Here is a 17,651-nt window from a genome sequence, read left to right as displayed (position 1 = left end):
GCTGAAACAAGAACTGGGAAGTTTTAAGTTTGCTTATGACTTTAAATGGCAATATTTTCTACTTTTTTGGGGGGGGGGACAGAAGGACTCTGAACTTTGCGATCTGATGTTCCCAGCCCTGACAAGGAAGCAGTGCATCCCGCTGTACATCTGGAAACCTGAGTGCTGTTTGCTTTACCATTTTGCACATTTGTGCAATGCAAAAAAAAAAAAAAACTTAGGCAGGAGTGCGGCATGAGGTAAATGCAAGAGTACGCATACATTAAAAGCAAACATACACAGCTGCAAGCAAATCTATGAACGCAACGACACGAAAAACGCTGAGTATGCGCACATTTCAGGTGTACAGACAGCGATTAGAGTTTTGGTATTTGAAAGATTTGACAAATATTTGGTGTGTTTGGAGTGTGTATTATTTTGGTAGAGTATTTAACATGTGTGGTTAGTGTGGTGGTGCTTTTTTGTTTATTTCTTTTTGTTGTTGAGGAAGCGCTTCAGTTTTTTTTTTTAATTGGAGCAAGACGGAGCGCGCAGCACGTCATCAGTCTGAGCCAGACAGTGAGGATTCTGATGATGAAGGAGATGATCCCTCTTTTGTTCTGGACAAGCAACCAGAGCAGGTGGATCCACTGCCGTGCGCACTGATCTCCACAGTGGGTTGGATCGAGTGGTTCTCTTTGCAGCTATCTCCAGAACTCAGGTGTACCAGAGCTCCGTCCGCGAGTCTGGAACGCAGAGCAGAATGCACACACACACTACTGCTCCAGCAGTGGCTTTCAGGCGCATTTATTTAAAACGTCGAGATCAATGTTAGCTAAGGTTTCGTTTTGGTCCTCTTTCGTTCCTTTTGTGCTCTTGATTCGCAGGTTATTCGGTGATGGGAAAAGTGAAAGCTCATTCGTCCACCTTTCCTCGACGATTTGTGACTTTTTTACTTTTTTCCCTTCGCTCAGGAATCGTCATATGCCATGTGACCAGGCCATTAGCCACTATAAATGATCAAATCTTGAATCGCCTTGATTATGAAATTCAGTGTGCTCAAGGTGAAGTGGTGGTGGTATATTTTAATATACAACTTCCTAATATAATATATGACTTACTATTCATGTGTAATAGTAACTACGGGTCTGTCACCTTTGATTCATCAGTCATAAGCCAATGCACTTGCATGAGCTGGCAGATGCTTGTTCCATCAGCCAGCTCACCATATAAAGGCTTTAACTAGCTGCTCGTCATCCATACGGGCAACGTGCCCAATCAACGGAGGAGATTTCTGGCTAATTTCATGTCTATACCTTCTACCTTGGGGTTATCTAGGATGTCCAAAGTGATCGTATTTGATTTGCAGTTAGACTTAAGATGGATGTTGCGGATTGTTTTTTAACTACATTACGTGTTTTTGGTGAAGGGTCCATGTTTTGTTGTCATACCAAAGAAGAGGGGTAACACACTGGCTGTAGACTTTATTTTTTTGTTGTTGTAGTTAACGCTGTACATTCACACCCTATTTTCCGCAAGTATCCAGCAGCACAAGATGCACTGTGCATACGTACACTAATCTCTTCATTCATTATACAGTCTTTGGAGATAACTAGAGAGGTACTTGAAGCGGATATTTTCTTGGCAGACAATAATAAAAGCAGAAGAGAAACTGATGGCTCAAGTTTCCCAGATGCGACATGGGATACTCCAGCTTAGATGTTGTGTCTGATTATTAAAAATGTCTCTCTCTGTTTTATTGGCATAAAGCTATGACCATTAAAGAAACAGGTCAAATGTTTCATGTGCACAGTTTCTAATCAACCACTAAAGATCTTTCAGAGTTGTCATAGGTTTCTTGATGGCTTCCCTCACTAGTCTGCTTTCTATATACATAGTCACTCAGCATTTGAGGAAAGCTTGCTCTATTCTAGGCAGGTTTAAATACCATTTGTGCCATACTCCTTTCGTAATGCCTGATTTGATTGAACTCAGGGTAAAAAGCAACACTCTAAGTTAAGTTTAGATCTTTTATGAATGAGGGGTGAATGAGGGGATAACAGGGCACTCGGGGGGCACTGACCTTCACCAAGGGCCAACAGTCCTCCTTCTATCTGAACTGAAGTACAGGTGGGATTGCTGTTTTATTAACTTTAAAATAATTATACAGAAATCAATGGTAGATGTGATAAAAATATTAATTCAAAATGATCCTGGTTTTTGAGTGATTTTTGTCCACAGTCGCAAAAAAAAACAAACAAACAAACAAAAAACCCAGCAGAAAACAGACACATGAGGCAGTTTAGTAGTCAACTGTCCAAGCAGTTTTATGTCCCTTAAAACGTGGAATTACTGTCAGGTTCATGCTGACAGTCTTTGCTTGCTGCTCATTAATTATATGGTTTCAACTCTCACCATCTGATACATAACTAAAATAAAACCTTTCTCAATCTACAAATGTGTGCAAATGTATTTTTGACCTGTGTTGTATGGTTGCATGTGAACTCTTTGCATGGACTTCTTTGTTTGTCTCAATCTGTCTGTTACTGCTTTTTCCTCTTTGCCTGCTCTTCCTTCATCTATAAACTTGGCAGCCACAACGGCACACAGGTACTACTGGAACCCCCTCAAGACAGTCTTATTTTCTTTAATTAAAAAAAAAAAAATAGTGTGTTCTCAGATAGTGTCAGTCAGATAGTGTGTTCTCTGACTGCTGAATGCATGATTTACATTTCTGTTCTGTTATAAATGGTGTTTGGAAAAGTAACACACATTACATCATTTACTTTTCTTTTCTTCTTCTCCTTCTCCTTTACAGAGGAAATGGGCAGGACTGTCGATTGGCCAGGAGGTTGAAGGTGAGCTTCATCATTTCAATTTTAGTAGTGCAATAGCAGAACAAAGGACACTGAATCACACAGTGGTTTCATATAGAATAGAGCATAAATAGTCAGATCCTTAAGTATTTGTACCCTGACCCAATCTTTGTAATTTTACCACTGTACACCACAACAATTGAGTGGAATGAAACAATCAATTTGTGCTTGTAGTACAAACCTTCAGCTTTAATTGAAGGTGCTTAAAATATCACATTAACCATTTAGGATCTATGTCCATTTGTATATACATTCCTCCAATTTCAAGTATTTAGTAGTAACTAAATGGACAAGTCAAAGGATTGATACATGAACATTTCCAAGTCACTGAATATTTCTTGATCTTCATTTACATCAGTTATTAAGAAATACGGTCTGTTTAGCACTGTAATTATTAACTATAGGACTTAATTCTTCTTTTAAGATTTATTACCTATGATATAATACATACTAGCAGTTAGTATAGCAGAACTGGAGGTATCATTTATAAGAGCTTGATCACAAACTGGAGTGAGGAATCTGATGTAACATCAGTGTGGTGCTTCGTGAGCTCATTGCCCATGAAGCATCCAGTGATACACAGTTGCTGGCATCTTAACAAAGACTTTTCTTTGTCCCCTCCTTTAGTAACCAACTACAAGTTTGACAAATCCAAACAGTGTGTCAGTACCATGACAGTAGAAATAGACTTCCTGCAGAAGAAGAATGCGGACAGCAACGCTTATGATTCAGACAAGATGGCCACGCAGTTCATCCAGCACTTCAACAACCAGGCCTTCAGTGCTGGCCAGCAGGTGCTTCACATCTTAACGGTTTAATGTCTTTCTGGCAGAATTACCAGCACTGGACAAGCTTAAAGAAGAAAATCTGTAGACTCATGCACAAGTTCCTTGGAGGAATATGGGATTTATGTCCACAGTATAGAAACTATATAGATAAAGCAACCACATACTTTTGGGTTGGAATAAATTACCTTTTCACCTGTATCTGTCTGTTTTCAGTGTAGTATAAGAACATATAATCAAAGTTGCAAAGGAATTTTGCTTGACTTTATGTCCTTGCATTTCCTTTTGCTGCCAGCTGGTGTTTAGCTTCTGTGATAAGCTGTTTAACGTGGTGATAAAAGACATCGAGGCCATGGACCCCAGCATCCTTAAGGGTGAACATACAAGTGGGAAGAAGCAGAAGGTATTTGGACAATAATCTGTAATTATTGATCTGAGTAAGCCTGTTTGAATTTGCATGAAACTCTTACCTTATATTACTTTTTAAATTGCAGATTTCATCCAGTTTAATTAATTTGTGGCTGCTACTTTTAGTGTTCCTGTGATTCATAGTCATAATTCTCTGTATATTTTTAATCTGCTTTCCCTTAGATTACCATTAGTTTGTTGCTGGGAAACAGCCAGGTGATTTTTGAGAAAGCTGAGAGCTCATCGATGACTCTGATTGGTGAGTGTCATAAACACACCAGAGTGTTTTCACACTAGTGTTTGATTTCAACAAAGAAACATAAAAAGACAGGCATAGTTATAATTATTAGAAGTCACCCTAGACATGCTAATAATTGCTGTATGAATGTTGATGTTTTTTGTAATTACCTCTAGTAACAAACAGAAGAGATGTGGAGGTTATATGATCACTTCTGTCTGTGTGTCTGTATGCCAGAAAGCAGGGAATGGATTTAATAATTTTCTTGATAAATCCTTTTTTTGGCCAATGAAAAGTTGATTAAAATTTCATTGGTGGTCCAGAGCTCCCTTTGACCTTGTTCATTTATCCTTTTCTCTGACATTTTTGCCTGATGACATTGCAAAGATGTTTTAGAATTCTGTCATTTTTATTATATTTTACCCTGGAAGGATTATGAGTTCTGTGAATGCTCTGTTAGTTCCTTAGTGTGGCATCCAACATCCAATGACTAAAGCCCCTTCCAACATGCATAATTTTTGACCATGACAACACCAAGAATATCAAATCTTGGTGGATCCTAGGGATGGCCTTTAAATTTTATGAAACAATTGTTTATTTATTTATTTAGCTGCATTTCAGCATCATGGACAGCAGTCTGCACATTTCATTCACAAAGCAGCAACACAGTGTTTCTATTGGAGGCTGTTCATGCCACACTTGTCATTGAAGCCTCTACTAGGATTAATGAAGTCATTAATACATCAGTGCAATTGATAATATGCCCTTTTTTAATTCTTATTGTGTCCTGATTTGACCATGTCCTTGCTGTGGACATTGTATGGACGTCATGAAGTGTAACTGAGTGTGATAACGGTGTTTGCTTAGCCATGTTTCTATAATGTCTGCAAAAAACTTTGAGGATGCGAGAAGAACCTGTACAACTTATTAGAAATGCCATAGGTGCTGTTCAGGATGTGCCATGTTCTCCATGGACATGGAGGATGAGGTAAAATCTTCACCCATTTTCTGTACCCGCTTACTTCAATCAAGGGTCATGAGGGGACTGGAACCCATCCCAGCAGTCATTGGGTGTGAGGCCGGGTACACCCTGGACAGGATGCAAGTCTATCACAGGGCCATTCACACATGCAAGCACGCAAAGATCTCTACAGTCAATTTAGGGTCATCAGTTCACCTAATGTACATGTTTTTGGAAGTCTGAGGAAGCTAGAGCACCCTGAGGGATTGCATGCGAACACAGCGGGAACAACATGCAAACGCCACGCAGAAAAGACCTGGTGGGAAATGATTCCATGATCTTCTTGCTGTGATGAAACAGTGCTAACCATTAAGCCACTGTTCCAACTGCTGGTCAGATCAAGACACAGTAAATTGAATGAGGACATACCAACAACTGCATTGATGTATTAACAACTTAGTTAGTGGACAGCCTCACCCAGCTACTGTCTGTGCTGTTTTCGTGAATGGAATGTGCTGAAAATGTGTGAAAATCACTCTCCCCTCCTTGTACAAATTGTGGTGTCCTTCAAAATGTATGTGTGCACATGCAGGCATGCATGCATGCACAAAGCCTATTTGAATGTGTGTGATAGAGATTGGCACATTTGCAAGAGAGCTGCTTTTCTATATGTGGGCACAAGAAAACTTGCAGAATGAATAAAAAGGCATGCGATTATTGATAAGCACTGGACAGATGCAGTGAGAATCTGGTTGGTGTGTGTGTGATGTTTGTTTATAGAAACAATGTTGTAAGAATGAGTTACATGCGGTGATCATACCTGTGGTAAAAAAGTTAGTGGGAACATGGCAGGTATTTAATATGCACAAAGTGTAGACTTGAATATAGCACATTTTTCAATTTTGACCACATCCCCACTGTATACATCAAAATTTTTCAAGCTGCACTGCATTTGTCATGTCTGAGTGTGACGGGGCCCCAAATCCTGATGGCTCTTGATTCAGTTTCACATCTTGATGTGGTGTACCTGTGGGCACTTGTGAGCTTTTTACAGATTTTGCTCAGTGTGTATTTGCTTCATAAAGCCACAAGAGGGCACATGCCACACATTTTTCCTGAACTTGCTATTACTACTACATTTGGTTGGCACTTAAATTAAAGTTTGAGAAATATTGAATTTACATTTTTATGAAGGATTGAATTATACAAATATTTTCCTAATTTATATTTAAATTAGGATCAAAAATCAGTCCATACATATATATATTGTAGAGAAATAAACTGTAACAACACTGTACACGTACAGTCATCTATGCAATATGTAATTGTACACAGAATAAGAGAATAAAGCTTTCTTTAATCTCTTTAGGCAAAGCAAAGACCAGAGAATCACGTCAGTCCATCATCAGCCCAGACTGGAACTTTGAGAGGATGGGTATCGGCGGCTTGAAAGGAGTTTTCGGACATCTTCCGCAGAGCGTTCGCCTCCAGAGTCTTTCCTACAGACATAGTTGAACAGATGGGTGAGTTAGTGTTTTTCGGTCTCTCTCTCTCTCTCTCTCTCTCTCTCTCTCTCTCTCATTTATTTGTGGGCATTTTCCCAATCTTTCTGTAGTTTTCATGCACGTCAGATGAAGATTCTTCACATTGACTGGAAAGGTTATTTTCAGTTTTGCTCTGAACCTGACACATCAGAATTGGATCATTTGGGTTCCAATAGCCAGGCGGTTCACTGCTACATGACAGGCAGAAGTCAAGAAGTGATTTTTGTTATTCTAGAAATGCAACCTTCTCTGTCTATTAAACTCAACAAAATTAAATAAGGAATTCGTCCTTGTCTTCTCAAAGTCATCACATCAGACTGACCACAGAGTGTAAAATGTAAAGTCAGTTTTTATCCTCTGACTTTGAAACCTTACCACAAGGTAAAATACTGAACAGATCCACAGTATATGAGTGAATTCCATAAATAATTGTATTTTATTTATTTATTTGATACGTCTTACACCATATTGGAGCTGACTAAAAATCATGACTATAAGCTCGAGCTACAGGCTATTTACACTGCATTCAGAAAGATATGTTTACTTTTTTCACATCTTGTAATGTGCAAGGTTATGTTTCAGTTTGAATTCAGTTTTTCCTTTATCACTGGCATTATAATATGTGTAGATCACTCACTGTGTACCTCAGTAACCCCAGCTGCAGAACTTGAATGAGGGCTATGCACAGCAAAACCAATTGATTTTAAATGTAGAAAATAGCTTAAGTATGGTGTTTGGTTCAAAATGTACCTTAAAAACAAGGTTATGTCTGCATTTATCATTTGTAGAAATAGTTATCAAAAAGGTGAATAAGTCAAAATTATGAGGAATTATTCTGGAGAGTACTTTTTCTGGAACAGACAGTTGTTGCAATAAATTATGGCCCCAAACAGTTCCAAACAGTTTGTGCAAACATTGATATTTTCCCATTTTGATTGCTGTACTGTTGTCTTGTACAACAGAAAAGACTAAGTGCTGATAGTAGCACACAGTGAAGTAGTCCATCCTATACTTCTGTGTTCATAAAAAACAAGGGCCGGTCCAAGAATGGATTGTTGATGTTTGTCAAGTGTTTTTAAAAAAAGTATATTACTTGTTGCTATACTGTATTAAACATGTTACAACTTTATAATTGAAAATCCAGAGATACTTGATAGACATCTGTGCTTTAGATCAGAATATCAGTTGTATATTTTGTTGTTATAGTGTAGAACCAGGTTACAGTTCATAAATTATAGAGCAGCACTAACATACAATTAGAAGTGTTCATTAGAAGTGTTCTTAACTGTACAAAGTAATAGATTTTTTTTTTCTTTTCAGAAAATGTTAAATTTGTATTTGGAAACCTGAGAAACTGAGTAGCAATGGAAAAAATATAATTTGCCCTGCTTTAATTTGTCTGGGTACATGTAATTATAATTTATTATGGTGTTACATATCACTGTTGCACTATCTTGATGCAGTTACCGGTATGTAGTGTTGTTCTTAATGTGTTGCAGTGCTGCATAATTGTAAAGTCTTCATGTAGATTATTGGGATTTTGAATATATGTACATTGTGTATATGTAAACCTTTTTTTTTTCCTACTGTTTTTATCAGAGGTGGGACGAAGTCACTGTCAAATCATTCTCAAGTCTTGAATTGGCAAGTCTCAAGTCAGCTTGGAAACAGTTGGTGGTCATTATGACTTTGGACTTGAAACTTGCCGATTCATGACTTGAGAATGACTTGCTGGTGACTTCGTCCCACCTCTGGTTTTTACAGTGGCTAATATGGATCTAGATGAATCTGGATTCAAGCAACACTTAGTACCCAACATGACAAAATAATGTATAATGCTTGTACACCTTTTTTGAGGGCTCAGACGTGGTGAATTTAGATGATTGGACATGATTAGTTAATCGGTCATACCTGTCTATGGCATTCAATGACAGTTTGTATGAAAGCAAAAACAGTCCTTAGGTTAACATTTTTGATTGCAGATCTTACAAACAGGATAGTGCTGAGGTACAGACTATGCGAAGGCTGCAAATATATATATATAAAAAAAAAATATATATATAAAATATGAAGAGTTCAGATGCAAAACCCAGTATCTCCAAAACCATAAATTTGACGCCAACATGTACTTGGCTGTCAAGGGGACCATCAGTGTGCAAAATATGAAAGAATTTGAACAGACTGTTTTCATGTTATTGATGAAAGTCTGTGCATTTCCGTATAGGGTTTCCTTTAAATCTCCATTTTTAACTGCATTTTTCTCCATTTGGAAAAAGGGGACTTACTGGGTTTTGCATCTGAACTCATATATTCCCCCACACTACTGAAGATTTGCAATAGCAAATTGGGCCCATAGGCTAATTCCTACGTGGAAGAAGATTAGAATAACTGCAGGTCTTTCTGTTGGGGGAAAATGACCTTGATAACTGAAAGTGGGCTGTCATGTTTTTTTTTAATGGGGGCGAGGCTTCAGTCTGACCACTCTGCCATTACGCCCACATTGCTGGAGTGTTGTGGTGATGGTTGTCCTTCAAGAAGTTTCTTCCATATTCACAGAGATTCTCTGAAGCCCAGCCAGAGAGACTTTTGGGTTTGTGGTCATTGGTATTACTGATGCCTGTCTTCATCAGTTGCTTAGTTTAGCTGGGTTAGAAAAATCATACAATTCTAAAGTAAAATACAGTGGAAAATAAATCTAAAACAGTCATCTCGGGCTTATATTTTACAGTAAATTCTATATATGTGAAGAGTGTTAGTTTTTATACATTTATTTATTCATTGTTTGTTTCAGATTTTTGGTCTTCCTACACTTTCTGGTAATCAGTAGTTCTGAACTTTGCCCCCCCCCCCGTCTTTTTAAATACAACAACAACAAAAGGTAGTTTTCAGCCTGTATTGGTTTTTGTGAAGTGTTCAGTTGACTGAGCTGCTTTCTGGGACCTTCTAAAAATTGTTTGCTGGACACCATAGCGAGCTTCTATACTAATGCTGTGCGGGACAGAGAGATCTCCATCTTTTTTTTTTTTTTTCTTTTTTTTTTTACAATGACTTCAAGCATTCATCAGGGCTATTTTCTGATTTGCATAGACAGGTTGTCTCTGCACAGAGACATTTTCGGGTCCTGGTACTTCCTGTGTAAAGCCCCTTTCACACCGGGCCAACATAGCACTGTGTAATGCAGCGTTCCGACTATGCCAAGGTTATGCAGCCCTGTGTGGCAATACGCTGAGGGACGCAAAGGGGTCCGCGAAAAATGCAAAAAATGAAACATGTTTAATTTTTTCCTGGACCGCATCCACTGCTCTATGCTGAATGTCCGTGGAAAAAAATTAACATGTTAAACTTTAAACATATTTCTGATGACCATGACATTATGCTCACCATTTGATTATAAGTTGATTTCTGATATTTTCTCCCTAGCCTGATTTGAGAATTCTGGATAATGTGTGTGTGTGTGTGTGTGTGTGTGTGTGTGTGTGTGTGTGTGTGTGTGTGTGTGTGTGTGTGTGTGTGTGTGTGTGTGTGTGTGTGTGTGTTTTTTTTTTTTTTTTCTTTTCAACTATGTTTTTGACAACCTTGATGTCAAAGGACTTCCCACCATATTTTCTGCCACTCATCATTTATTTCTGCACACCTGAGCACCAGTTATGTGCAGGCCTGACCATATTTTGGTGAAAGTCTGCTCACCTGTTTGAGTTGTTTTGTACACTGTTAGACACGCAGTAGCAGAGGGTAGCAAATAAAATCTTTAAAAGTTAGGTTTTATTTGAATTGTATTTTATTTGAATTGAAATGTATGAGAATTTTTGTATGTGAAGCTATTTAGTAGCGAGCCCTTTTAACATTTGGTAAATATCAACACAGTGAACTGTGTCATATGTGAATTGAACTACCATTGTTGTTTCAGGTTGTGTGTGTGTGTGTGTGTGTGTGTGTGTGGTTGGCCAGATTAAATTAGTAATGCCTACCTAATGTAATAGCTGTTTTCAGTTATTATATTCAGCTTGTTTTGAATGGCTGCTCGAGCACACACAGCTTAATATAATTCTTTTGAGGAGTGTGTCATTGTTGAAATTCACAAACAGTAATTAACAGACGAGGCAATGTCTTTTTGGGGGGAGTTACAGTAAATTGTCTGCTTGACTTGAAACACCGGCATCCCCTGACAGTGATCCCACAACTCTTGACAGCTGTCAGATTACAATGATGATTTACTTAAAAAAAGGACAGCAGATCATTCTCATGAAAGCCAACAGGTAGTCGCCTAAACGCCAGTGGGTAGTGAGTACTGTTAGTGACTCATACACATAACCATCTTTTCCCGCACAGATGAACACACACTCACCTCAGTACTAATCCTTTCTGTTAGACTGAAAAAATTTCCCCCCTGCCGGTCATGTAAAAACCTGTTGTCACGATCCCTGAACTTAGCAAATGCAGACATATTAATAATACCTACATTTTTGAAGCACACACACACGCTCAGCTGCTATCACAAACAGCTTAGGGCCTGTGGCAGCATCCGTCAGTGTGCGAGCTGACCTTTAACCACGCGTTAGTGTGTGAGACTCGGCCTTTGGCTGTGGCCAGCTGGCTGTCGGATTGAGATGGCATGCCCTGATATCCAGCTAAAGGTAAAAGCTGTAATTGGCAAGCACGGGGAGCAAGGAATCCAGGTGTTGACAAGAGTGGGTGTGTACGTGTGTTTAACATTTTGTGTGCATTCATGCAAAAGTTTGAAAGTTTTGCCTTGTCTCTTGGTTGCACCTCCCTCCCAACCCCAACATAACCACACTACCGCTATATATATATTTTTTCCTACCTTGCTAGAAGCCCCCCCACCCCCCCACCCCCCCGCTTGCCTCCACCTGTCAACTCAACTACTTTTCCTTCAGCAGGCCCAAATGGCAGTTCAGATGTTTATCTGGGGCCTCTCAATTAGTCTGGGCAAAATGTCATTAAGCAGGTGCAAATGGCCATTAAATAAACTACACTGTAAACCTGCATGACCCCCCCCCCCCCAAAAAAAAGGAAGAGAGGAGCTATGAGCCGGGCATTATGATGATGATAATAATAATAATAATAATGAGAATCTCTTCATAACAAAGGTAGAATACTGAGAGATCTTTGACACGTCCTTCTTGAAAAATATTTATCCTGCATGATGTAACGTCAGCACTTCTGTGTATCTGTCTCCAGGCTGTAAGCATGTGAAGGGAATCCTGTTGTACGGACCCCCAGGATGTGGTAAAACCCTGATGGCACGACAAATTGGCAAAATGCTTAATGCCCGGGAGCCAAAGATTGTCAATGGCCCAGAGATTCTCAACAAGTACGTCGGGGAGTCTGAGGCCAACATCAGGAAATTGTTTGCAGATGCAGAGGAGGAACAGAAGAAGGTGAGAGGATGACACCATCCCTGGTCAGGCACCTAAGTGGCTCTACTCTCCTCTTTTCTACTCTCCTATTTTACTCTTCCTTTTTAGATATTTAGATATACATTTGTATACTGGCATAGTTCCACCTTAGAATTGGAATATAATATATAAGATATACCTTACTGAATTTTCATGCATCACAAACTCTACATGTAAACAAGAGCGCTTTTGGGCACATTTCAGCCTTTATTGGAGAGACAATGAAAACAGGGAGTCAAAGACAGGATGAGATACGGAATCAAGGTTGCACAGGCCGGGATTAGAACCTGGGGATGCTGCAAACTGCATTCAGTGGAATCTAGTACACGGTTACACCTCATCCACAAGCACCCCACACTTTAAACCATTTTTTAAATGATGAATTGTGTTGTTGCTAGTTTTAAAAAAGATACAATTTAATATGTAAGCAAGATTGTAACCTATTAAAAAACAGAAATGTGGTTCTAAGTTAGCCTATTTTATTATCGTTCAATTTCGTTTATTTTTTTTTTGAAAGCAGATTCTCTTCAGACAAAGCTTCAGACAACTTTATTGATCCCTAAATGGGCAATTACATTTACACTCCAATTACCTCAGACAAGATACAGCAATTAATCCACAATTATTACTTGTTTACCGTAATAATGGCGCACATCAAAATTAAAGACAATACATATACATTTGACATTGTTTATGTGCTCTAAACTTGAAGCAGTCCATCATCCGAATTGAGGCAAAGTGGGTGAAGGCTGCAGCAGGAGGGTCCCACGCCGCCCTCTACACTTCGCAGTTAAAAAGTCTCGCTGAGTTACTGCAGGATCAATTTTCTCTTATTATCCCCATGAAACACACAAGCATTTCATTTGAACAGGAAAAAAAATATTCAGCAGGAGTGGAGAGATCTGCCCTTTAACCAGACGAAGCTGTCATAACTTGTGTGTGTTATGCGCCGAGACTCAGCAGTGATTGTTTAGATGGTGGAACAGTCATGTCAAGCCTCACTCTTCACTACTTAATGAGGGGCTGGGTTCTCTTTGACCTTCCATTAAACTTCCACACACACGCAGACGCACTAACCACCCAGCTCCACACCTGCTTTAAATGCTACGTCTGAGACTGTCAGGTCCATAGATGGAGGGATAACCCTCCCACCCTGTCTGTCTGTCTCTCTCTCTCTCTCTCTCTCTCTCTCTCTCTCGTTTTCCATCTGTCCGCCTAGTTGAGGGTCAACACTGTTTTACAGGACAGAAAAGGAAAGAAAAGTACTGGCAGGTTGTCGTTCACAGTTTATTTGGCACAAACCAGGTATTTAGAATTTGAAATAAATTTGAAGTACATTTCCAGAGCTGCTAGTGGACTGTCTTTCACCAGAAGATATCAGTTTTGAAATAACTGCTATTAAAAGGGTGTTGTGGTTAAACAGTGTGGCTTGGCAAAAATAGCAACAGAAAATGACTGAAACAACCACCTCCCAATATACAATAGTGTTCAGAATAATAGTAGTGCTATGTCACTAAAAAGATTACTCCAGGTTTTGAGTATATTTCTTATTGTTACATGGGAAACAAGGTACCAGTAGATTCAGTAGAGTCTCACAAATCCAACAAGACCAAGCATTCATGATATGCACACTCTTAAGGCTATGAAATTGGGCTATTAGTAAAAAAAAAAGTAGAAAAGGGGGTGTTCACAATAATAGTAGTGTGGCATTCAGTCAGTGGGTATATCAATTTTGTGGAACAAACAGGTGTGAATCAGGTGTTCCCTATTTAAGGATGACGCCAGTACCTGTTGAACATACTTTTCTCTTTGAAAGCCTGAGGAAAATGGGACATTCAAGACATTGTTCAGAAGAACAGCGTAGTTTGATTAAAAAGTTGATTGGCGAGGGGAAAACTTAAATGCAGGTGCAAAAAATTATAGGCTGTTCATCTACAATGATCTCCAATGCTTTAAAATTGACAAAAAAAACCAGAGACGCGTGGAAGAAAATGGAAAACAACCATCAAAATGGATAGAAGAATAACCAGAATGGCAAAGGCTCACCCATTGATCAGGATGATCAAAGACAGTCTGGAGTTACCTGTAAGTGCTGTGACAGTTAGAAGATGCCTGTGTGAAGCTAATTTATGTGCAAGAATCCCCCGCAAAGTCCCTCTGTTAAATAAAAGACGTGCAGAAGAGGTTACAATTTTCCAAAGAACACATCAACTGGCCTAAAGAGAAATGGAGGAATATTTTGTGGACTGATGAAAGTAAAATTGTTCTTTTTGGGTCCAAGGGCCGCAGACAGTTTGTGAGACGACCCCCAAACTCTGAATTCAAGCCACAGTTCACAGTGAAGACAGTGAAGCATGGTGGTGCAAGCATCATGATATGGGCATGTTTCTCCTACTATGGTGTTGGGCCTATATATCGCATACCAGGTATCATGGATCAGTTTGAATATGTCAAAATACTTGAAGAGGTTATGTTGCCTTATGCTGAAGAGGACATGCTCTTGAAATGGGTGTTTCAACAAGACAGTGACCCCAAGCACACTAGTAAATGAGCAAAATCTTGGTTCCAAACCAACAAAATTAATGTTTTGGAGTGACCTGCCCAATCCCCGGACCTAAATCCAATTGAGAACTTGTGGGGTGACATCAGAAAAGCTGTTTCTGAAGCAAAACCAAGAAATGTGAATGAATTGTGGAATGTTGTTAAAGAATCTTGGAGTGGAATAACAGCTGAAAGGTGCCACAAGTTGGTTGACTCCATGCCTCGCAGATGTGAAGAAATCATGAAAAACTGTGGTTATACAACTAAATACTAGTTTAGTGATTCACAGGATTGCTAAAAAAGCAGTTTGAACATAATAGTTTTGAGTTTGTAGCGTCAACAGCAGATGCTACTATTATTGTGAACCCCCTTTTCTACTTTTTTTTTTTTTTTACTAATAGCCCAATTTCATAGCCTTAAGAGTGTGCATATCATGAATGTTTGGTCTTGTTGGATTTGTGAGAATCTGCTGAATCTACTAGTACCTTGTTTCCCATCTAACAATAAGAAGTATACTCAAAACCTGGATTAATCTTTTTAGTCACATAGCACTACTATTATTCTGTCAAGTGGCTAAGCATTGGACTTGAGACCAGATGATCCTTGGTTCAAATCCCAGCCTAACTGGAAAATCACTAAGGGCCATTGGGCAAGTTCCTTAATCCCCAAGTTGCTCCCGGTGTGTCGTGAGCGACTTGCGTTGCAGCACCCTGACATCGGGGTGAATGTGAGGCATTATTGTAAAGCGTTTTGAGCGTCTGATGCAAATGGAAAGGGCTACATAAATGCAGTCCATTTACTATATATATATATATATATATATATATATATATATATATAGATAGATAGATAGATCGATCCCCCCCCCGTTTTCCCATCAGAGGGCCCACATGAAATTCTGCCTGAAGAGGGTGCACAGGTATAATATGCACTCTATCTGATAAAACAAAGAAAAAACATTCCAGTAAATTCTGTGTACGAATTAAATAACTCTAACTGTGGAGCCCGTTGGTACTGAATAATATGAAAGACTTTGAGTCACACAGTAGGAAACATAAATACTGTGTGGGTGTGGGTGTGGGAGCGTTGTGGGTTTTTACTATGATGTCCCTTCCTGTGTGTCGGACAGCTTGGCGCCAACAGCGGCCTTCATATTATAATATTTGATGAGATTGATGCGATCTGTAAGCAGCGTGGCAGTCTGGCTGGAAGCACCGGAGTTCACGACACTGTAGTCAACCAGCTGCTGTCCAAGATAGATGGAGTGGAGCAGCTCAACAACATCCTAGTCATAGGTGCACACACATAAACACACACAGTTAAACAGTGACATGTTATGCCTGAACATTTGCTCTGTTATACCTCATACTCACCCTTTTTTTTCTGCCTTTGCTGTTTTCTTATTTTTCCATTTCTCACTCTGACAGGTATGACCAACAGGCCCGATCTGATAGATGAGGCCTTGCTGAGACCAGGTAGACTGGAGGTGAAGATGGAGATTGGTAAGAAATCAGTACACGAAGTGGCCAGTTACAGTTAGTATCCCTTGGCATTTGAATTATTTCGTCAAACTAGTAGATGTTTAAAATAAAAATGTTTTGAATTGAATGGGATGGGAAAATTCAGAATCACTGTCAGTTAAAACATGAACCAGATTTATAATGGGTTTGCTTCAGTGGAAAGAATGAAACAGAGCAATTAGATTTAAGGATGCAGAACATGTACAAGGGAGCAAGGATCCAGACATGGAGCGTTTTAGGGGAGATGAATATAATTCCACTTGGAGTAGGTCTGCACTATGGATCTTTCTTAAAGCCCCAACTAATCATTTTGTAATTTTTTGTTACCACTATAATTTTGTTCTTTAATACAAAAAAAGTTTTACAATTTAAAATTTTGACACGTGGTTTTCAAAAGACAGATGCAACTGCTGTGCTCATGTTAGCATCATGGAACTGAAGAAGCACAGTAGATCTTCAGTTGTGACTGAAAGTTCCAAAATGACATAAAATTGAAACAGAAAGCAAGTGTTGGACACAGCTTATAAAAACACAATACCACCAGAGATCCTCTTAGGAAGAACTCTGGATAAAATCTTGACAAATTTCACTCGAATGTTTGCTGTATATCTGCTGGACAGAATAGACTTTTGAATGAGCAGAATGTGCATTAAATACTTTGATGATGGGGCAGGAAAGTCTTTGTTTTGCCATTTCAAAGTAAGAGAATGAAAACCTTTGCAATCATCTGTACCACAAAATTAAAGCTACTTTACGATAATAACTTGATTTTAATGCAAAGTAAATTTTGTCAATTTTGTGAAAATCCAAAAAGACTGCACCTTTAAGCTTTTGTCTTTTCAGTCTGATTATGGATATGTTGACCTTAGGTTTAAAAGGCTCTTTGGTGCATGTTTTTGCAGATGATATTGTGCGGAACCTTAAGGAGGGAAGTTGAGGGGAAATTAGAAGACTGGGAAAAAGTTTTGGAAGACAGAAAATTGAGTACTAACAGGAAAAAGACACATTACTTAAGATATAATTGTCAGATTTCAGAAAAGACTGGAAAATTTAAATATCTCAGATCAGTGGAAGCTGAAGATGGAGAAGTGGGTTCAGAAATAACCCGCAGAGTGCAGTCTGGATGGAACAGCTGGGAGAAGGTACAAGGAGTGTTGTGTGACAAAAGAATTATGGAGAGGGTTAAAAGTCGGGTTTGTATGAACTGTACTGATTGTGTGTGTGTCTGAGACATGGGCAGTGAAGGGAGTGCAGGAGGAGGCATTGGATTGAACAGAAATGAGAATAAAAAGTGCTGCAAAGTGCATTGTGGAGGTTTTTGGACGTAGTTGGTCAACATAGTGAGCCACTCTCTGTTGCTGTTTTTTGTGTGTGAAGTAAAG

The 17,651-nt window shown here is 39.0% G+C and overlaps 1 protein-coding gene across 1 annotated transcript in view; it reads left to right on the top strand.

Annotated features, from left to right (window-relative positions):
* The window catches only part of LOC117531447 (vesicle-fusing ATPase-like), a 63,399-nt gene that overhangs the window by 29,472 nt on the left and 16,276 nt on the right, over window positions 1-17,651 (top strand). Inside the window, 9 exon segments of the mRNA XM_034194554.1 lie at window positions 2,798-2,837; window positions 3,483-3,649; window positions 3,936-4,043; window positions 4,232-4,307; window positions 6,617-6,695; window positions 6,697-6,770; window positions 11,991-12,190; window positions 15,879-16,044; window positions 16,177-16,251. Of these exon segments, the coding sequence (XP_034050445.1) occupies window positions 2,798-2,837; window positions 3,483-3,649; window positions 3,936-4,043; window positions 4,232-4,307; window positions 6,617-6,695; window positions 6,697-6,770; window positions 11,991-12,190; window positions 15,879-16,044; window positions 16,177-16,251 (985 nt within the window).

This window comes from Thalassophryne amazonica, chromosome 18, assembly GCF_902500255.1.
Source record: "Thalassophryne amazonica chromosome 18, fThaAma1.1, whole genome shotgun sequence".
NCBI classification, from domain to species: Eukaryota; Metazoa; Chordata; class Actinopteri; order Batrachoidiformes; family Batrachoididae; genus Thalassophryne; species Thalassophryne amazonica.
This window is presented reverse-complemented; position numbering and strand designations above follow the sequence as displayed.